Source organism: Cynocephalus volans, chromosome 2, assembly GCF_027409185.1.
Source record: "Cynocephalus volans isolate mCynVol1 chromosome 2, mCynVol1.pri, whole genome shotgun sequence".
Taxonomy (NCBI): domain Eukaryota; kingdom Metazoa; phylum Chordata; class Mammalia; order Dermoptera; family Cynocephalidae; genus Cynocephalus; species Cynocephalus volans.
This window is the reverse complement of record NC_084461.1, coordinates 154,134,138-154,141,502: the sequence shown is the minus strand read 5'-3', so window position 1 is coordinate 154,141,502 and position 7,365 is coordinate 154,134,138. Positions and strand designations below refer to the sequence as shown.

The following is a 7,365-nucleotide window of genomic DNA, read 5'->3' as shown; positions in this document are numbered from 1 at the left end:
TCAGAGGCTGATGGTGTTAGCAGCATTGAGGTGAAGTGTGAACTTGATGAAGCCATTTTGGTGATATGCTGAGGGACATACACCTGATTGGAGAGGCCCAAGCAAGAATGGGACAGAGAAAGTGGATATTGAGAGTCTGGAGTTTTGTTTTACAGAGGGTAAGAGAAATGGGACATAAACTATATAAGGAATGAGAGTTCAAGAGTAATTTGTTTAAGATGGGAGAAAAACAGTGTTCATATGCCAATGGGATTTATTTTTACTGTTCCCATTTACTTAGCTCATTGCCTCTATTACTCTGTAATACATGCTTAGTCCCTTTCCCTTACTTTATCAACTCTTATGATATCTTTTAACTCTAAAATAAAGGATGAATACATGGCTCAATTCTATGACCCCTTTGCTATCCTCTGCCTTCCAAAGTTTGATTGTGTGTTTGTGTGTGTGTGTGCATGCATGTGCATTTTATCCATTGATTACCTTTAAAAATTTAAATAATTTTCCTACACTTCTATCTCTTGCTTCATCATGTTTCATTTCTGTTTCCCCTACCCACTTTGTAAGTGGAAGTTATTAATAATCTCTCCTTTCCCCAAACTTTTCTTTCCCTCTTCCCGTTCCAACTTTGATCAGCTCTACTTGTTTATAGAGAGAATCAAACTGATTAAAAATACAACATTGACATCAACATGACTATATTAATATTATTCACATTGGGCCAAGTGGAAGGCTAAAATTAAATTGTCTTCTCTGAAAGTCATTTATCCAATTATTTACTTATTTATTTATATTCATTCAGTAATTATTTACTGAGTGCCTGCTACCTGCCAGGCACTGTTATAGCCACTAGAGATGTCACATGATGAAGAAGACAGATGAAATCTTTCCATATGGAGCTGACATTCTGGTAGGGAGGGAGGCAATAAACAAATGAAAAAGTAGAACTCTAGGTGGGGATAAGTGTTATAAAGGAAAATAAAGCAGGGCAGGGATTTAGATGGTAACAGGCGAGGGGTATTTCAGATTGAGTGGTCAGGGTTTCTGGGCAGAAACCTGTGTGGGGTGAAGGAACAAATCATCAAGTTGTTGACTTGACCACCTTAAACCACAACACTTGGGACACCAGAAGGAAATTGCCACAAACATCCAGTCAAATGGATTTTCTTTTCTTATATTCACCTTTTGTTTTACTGCACCTTTGAACCACAATATGGTATTTTACATGTTCCTGTGTTCCTCCAACTCAGAATTGTGGCAGCCCTGAACAAAACTTGTCATGAAGGTAAGTTGCCAATGGCAGAACACCAGACGACATAAATGTTAAGAGGTTTGGTTGCCACTCACTGAATCTGATAGATAGATATTTAAATGGTAATGATAACAAGATCTAATCTTTATCAAAAATTTTTTCTGCAATAATCAGCCACAATGTATATCGACAAAATAAAATTTTAAAAAAAAAATTTTTTCTGCAATGGCCAAAAAATAAAGGTGGGGGGGACCTCCCCATCCTTCTTAACATACTTGAGAAACAGGAAGATGTCTCACTTGAAAGAAAAGTTCAGGATGGTCCATCATGTAAAGGGCATTTCTTTGTTACTTGGACCAGTCTAATTCTGTTCTGGTTGTGTGATCACATCCCGGGTAAAGCAGCACATTCTGTGTGAGGCACGAGGCTGTGATGAACCGAGATCCCCAGCAGCCCTTGGAGATGGAATCAGCACGCAGCGGTGAGGCGGACCTGCTGGGTTCCCGATAGATCGACTGCGTCTACAGGTTACCGTGCTGAGAAAGACTCTAGGTCTTCTGGAACACTTTTCACTTCCAAAAAGGTTTTCAAGCTTTTTCTAGTTAGTTCTCAGCCTATCTACAAAGAAGATGAGGTAAACTGAGGCATGGAATGCCACTGAATCAATATAATATTCTATTGACAAAATCCCCTCCTTTGTATGGTGCGTAGGTTGAGTAAAGGACTTTCCAGAGGTCCCTTCTACCCTGGCTGAAGAACCTGGTGCCTGAATATTTTCTGTTTAGGAAGACAGAAGTTTCATGCAACAAAGTGGACAGCAGGGTAATGAAGAGGACAGAGGACAATTTCTCTCTTACACACCAAGTTCACTGAATAGCCAATGGCCTTAAGAAATAGGATGCACCTACAAATTCTCACGTCTACAATTCAGAGATGACAAAAAAGGGTTTCAAGCATGTTACCATAATGACTTCAGGGCATGAAGATGGGGTGGGAGGATCAGAAGGAGAAAGAGCTTTTAATTTTATTTATTTATTTTTTTTTACTTTTAATTTTATATACTTCTACTTGTTTAAAGGTTTTTACAATGATCTGTATTCGTTTAGTCACTTAAAAACTTCATAAACTAGTTTAGCTTTTATTATTAAGGCAAGTTCTAAGATCAGAAATCTGTCTCTTTCTCATGAAAAATTCCATTAGAACATTCACTGGCCTGGAACTATATCTCCCTCAGGGCCCCATACTATCAGTGTACTTTGGAAATGCTTTTAAACTGCTGAAATTATTCTAACAAGTAGCTGAAGTAAAAGGCAATGAACTGGTGTATCCTCTTTTCTCACTTTTGAAGTATTTGTGAACATTGCAAACTCTAATTCTGATCATCAGCCGTTTTCTGATCATCGTCAATTTAACACAACCCCAGCACTGGACAGTAACCCAAATAGTCCAAAGAATCAAAAATGCACAAGTATAGACTTCCACTTCTGGCCATGATGAAGCAACAACACCGGACTAATCCTCCTGCCTGAAACAACCACAAAATTGGACAAAATATAGGAAACAATGGTTTTCAAGACATTGGACACTGTCTCAGTTTGTTCCTGCTAGATGTATTTTAAAAATACCTTAGACTGGTATTAAATAATACAAATGTATTTCTCACAGTTCTGGAGGCTGAAAAGTCCAAGATCAATGTGCCAGCAGATTTGGTATGTGCTGAAGGCTCAATCTCTGCTTCACAGATGGCTCCTCTTTCTGCATCTTTATTTACATGGCAGAGGGACGAAAGGGGCCAAACATGCTCCTTCAAACTCTTTTATAAGTGCACTAATCTGTCCTTATGACATAGTCACCTCCTAAAAGCTTCACCTGTTAATCCTTTTGCACTGAGGATTCAGTTTCAACCTGAATTTGGGGGGGACACAAACATTCAAACCACAGCAGACACCATGCAATAGAGGATAGTGGCCCCTACAAGACTGAAAACAAATGGAGTGAGCTCTATGAGTTCCCCAGCTTACTGCCTTGAGAACATTTCCAGGATGTTGCACAGGGAGGGAAAAGCAGTCAGAGCCTAGAGAGCTCCCTGAGTTAAAGAGGCAAAGCTGAGCCCAGGGAGATGATGGCAGCTAGAGTTTGCAGGGCACAGTACAATACTGGAGAGGAGAATGATGCACAGAGAGAACACCAGAGCTCTTCAAAGGGTCTCTTTGAGTATTCAGCAGAATACTAATCAGTGTATGTGTGAAGAAACTACACAGGGGCTGGCCGGTTAGCTCAGTTGGTTAGAGCATGGGCATTGTGTTGATAACAACAAGGTTAAGGGTTCAGATCCCCATACTGTCCAGTTGCAAAAGAAAAAAAGAAAAGAAAGAAAAGAAAAAAGAAACTGTATAAGGCTGTGGAAAGAACCACCCAAAAGGATTTGAGGAAACAATGCCTGTTACAATCAGTCAGACTGGAAAACCTTATATTTCATGGGATGAGACATTGGTTAGAGTACTAAGAAAGGTTTTTATCTAAGTAGTAGAGAATAATTAGTCCTAGGCAAAATGCTGCTCTGGTCCAACCTAAAAGAAATTTAAAAGCAAGATCTTAAAAGGTCAAACTGTATTCAAATAACTTAACTTCATCCCAGAATAAAGCTCAAAATATTTATATAAATATAAAAATATCCAGCAACCAAGAAGGTAAAATTCATAATGTCTCACATCTAATCAAAAATTACCAGGCATGCAAAGGAGCAGGAAAATATGACCCATAAGGAGTTTTGCTAAACCAACTAAAACTGATCAGGAAGTGACACACATGCTAGAATAAGTAGATAAGAGCATGTCAACAGCTATTATAACCACATTCCATATATTCAAAAGGAAACATTAAACATGTTAAGTAGAGGCTCTGCCCCGCCCCTGCCGGCCCGGGTGGCCCAGGCGCGGCGCGCTGTGGCGACCCTCTGCTCCCCTGTGAACATGGCGCTGCCAGCGGCGAGGAGCGTGCGAGCCGCCATCCGCACCCTGCGCGTGGCCTCGGCGCCCGCCGCGCCCTGCCCTCCGCGGCCCTGGCGGCTGACGGTGGGCGCTCTCCGGACGCTGCACACGGGACCCGCTTTGCTCTCGGTGCGTAAATTCACAGACAAACATGAATGGATAACAACAGAAAATGGTATCGGAACAGTGGGAATCAGCAATTTTGCACAGGAAGCTTTGGGAGATGTTGTTTACTGTAGTCTGCCTGAAGTTGGGACAAAATTGAACAAAAATGATGAGTTTGGTGCTTTGGAAAGTGTGAAAGCTGCTAGTGAACTCTATTCTCCTCTGTCAGGAGAAGTAACTGAAATTAATGAAGCTCTTGCAGAAAATCCAGGACTTGTCAACAAATCTTGTTATGAAGACGGTTGGCTGATCAAGATGACACTGAGTAAACCTTCAGAACTAGATGAACTAATGAGTGAAGAAGCGTATGAGAAATATGTAAAATCCATTGAGGAGTGAAAATGGAACCACTAAACAAACTAGTATTAACTTAATCCAGCGTAGTTGTCTTAAATTAATGGTGGATAGAAGACTTGAAATAGTGACCTTTAGCAATACTGATGGAAAAAGAAACTAAACACTGCTACTGGAAGAAAATACTCCTTAACTTTCTAATGATTGCAGATAAACACAATATTATCTTTTTCTAATACCCTATAATTTTTAGGTATTTTACTAGGCTGTAGTATTCAGAATTCATGAAATTATCTGTGGTAAAAACTAGTTATAAAAATTATGTAGTTCAAGGATAACACTGTTATCTTAAGCTTTATATAATGTTGTAACACTTACATCTATCCCTGGATTTGGGTCAAAATACTTAATGATCTTTCCATTGGAAATAACTGGGAGTGGAGAATAGTGTTTTGTTAGTTGTACAGTGTGAGATGAAGAACAATACTATCTTAATTTTTCATTATACTGCATTTGCTGGAGCTGTTTTTATACAGTGAAGCAACAGCTTTGCAGCAAAATAAATAAAAATATTCAACTTCTTAAAAAAAAAACATGTTAAGTAGAGACATGGAAGATATAAAAAAGACACAAATCAAATATCTAGAGATAAAAACTACAATGTCTGAGATGAAAAATATACTGGATAGGATTAAGGGCAGTTTAGACATCGCAAAAAAAATAAAAAATAAAATAAAAGATTACAAAGCCTAAAGATACAGCCATAGAAACTATGCAAAGTGAAACAAAGAGAAAAGATACTTTTAAAAATCAAAAAGCATTTTTGAGTCGGACAATTTAAAGAAGGCTAAGATATGTGTAATTTGAATTCTGAAGGAAAGGGATAAAAACAGAAACGAAAAATTGTAGAAATAATGTGGTTGAAAATTTTCCAAATTTGATGAAAACTAAAAATCAACAAATCTAAAAAGCATAAGAAATATGAAGAAAACTACTTTAAAGTACATCATAACCAAATTGCTCAAAACCAATGATAAAAAGGAAATCTTAAAAGCAGCCAGAGGAGGAAAAGACAGATTATATGCAGAGGAGCAAAGATAAGAAAGATACCACATTTCTTATCAGAAATAATGCAAGCTAGAAGACAAGGGAGCAATATCTTTAAAGTACTGAGAGAAAAAAAACTGTCTACCTAAGATTCTATACCCAATGAAAATATCTTTCAAACGTCATGGAGAAATAAAGACATACAAAAGCTGAAAGAATTTATCATCAGAAGATCTGCACTAGAAGAAATGTTAAACTCTCAGGCAGTAGGGAGGAATAAAAAACTGAAAGTGATAAGTATATCTGTTAATATATGAGATTTTTTTCATAGTACATTTTAATTGATTGTTTAAACAGAAATAATAGTACTGTATTTGTGGGTTTATAATATATGCACAAGTAAAATGTATGACAACAACAGCATAAAGGCTGGAGAGAATAAATGAAAATATACTATAGTAAGATTCTTAAAGCACATATGAAGCAATATAATATTGCTTGAAGGTATAATACTGCTTGAGATAAGGTACAGATGAATACTATAAACCCTAATGCAACCACTAAAATAACCAAGAAAAAATAATCATAGATAATAAGCAAAAAAAGAAGATAAAATGAAAAATAAAATTTAATCCAAATGAAGTCAGAAAAAGAGAAAAAGGGAAGAGAAAGACATGGGAGACAAGAAAATAAATAGTAAGATGCTATACCTAAACTAACCATATCAATAATCATATTAAATGGTAAAGATCAAAATAACTCCACTAAAAGGCAGGAATTGTGAGATAGAATTTAAACAAATAAACAAAAAGTGTCAACATTATGCTGCCAACAAGAAACCTACTTTAAATATAAAGACACAAATAGGTTAAAAGTAAAGGGGTAAAAAAAGTTATATCATGCTAAAATTAATCAAAACAAAGCTAGAGTGGCTATATTAATATCAGACAAATATATTTCATAGCAAAGAATATTAGCAGAGATAATAAAGCTCATTTCATAATGACAATATGGCCAATTCATTAAAAGGACATAAAAATACTAAATATTTATGCATCTAATAATGGAGCTTCAAAATACATGAAGCAAAAACTGATAAATCTGAAAGAAGAAACAGACAGATCTACAATTTCAGTTTCAGATGTCAATACCCTTTCTCAATAATCGATAGAAAAAGCACACAGAGAATCAGTAAGGCTATGGAAGATTTAAACACTATCAACTAATTTGACCAAATATTCATTTAAAGGACACTCAATCCAGCAACGGTGGAATACACATTCTTTTCAAGTGTACACTGAACATTTACCAAGATAGATCATATTCTTAGCCATGAACCAAGTCTCAATAAATTTAAAAGAATTCAAGTCACACAAATCATAGTCTCTGATTAAATTAGAAATCAATCACAGAAAGATATCCAAATACTTGGAAACCAAATTATACATTTCTCAAGAACCCATTAGTGAAATAATTAGTCATTGGCAAAATTAGAAAATATTTTGAGCTAAATAAAAAAAAAATGAAAAAAGAACATATCAAAATTTGTATGATTCAGCTAAAAGCAGGACTTAGAGAGAAATTTATAACACTAAATGCCGAAGAAGAAATGTCTCAAGT

At 36.3% G+C, this 7,365-nt stretch overlaps 1 protein-coding gene across 1 annotated transcript; it reads left to right on the top strand.

Moving 5' to 3' along the window:
- Positions 1–4,186: 4,186 nt before the first annotated feature.
- On the top strand, positions 4,187–5,026 carry LOC134370878 (glycine cleavage system H protein, mitochondrial-like). Its single transcript, XM_063087804.1, has one exon. The coding sequence runs from the start codon at positions 4,222–4,224 to the stop codon at positions 4,741–4,743; it is 522 nt and encodes a 173-aa protein (XP_062943874.1). The 5' UTR covers positions 4,187–4,221; the 3' UTR covers positions 4,744–5,026.
- The last annotated feature ends 2,339 nt before the right edge of the window (positions 5,027–7,365 follow it).

Coding starts and splice junctions, on each gene's coding strand:
- LOC134370878 (XM_063087804.1), top strand. CDS start 4,222: ATGGCGCTGCCAGCGGCGAGGAGCGTGCGAGCCGCCATCCGCACCCTG.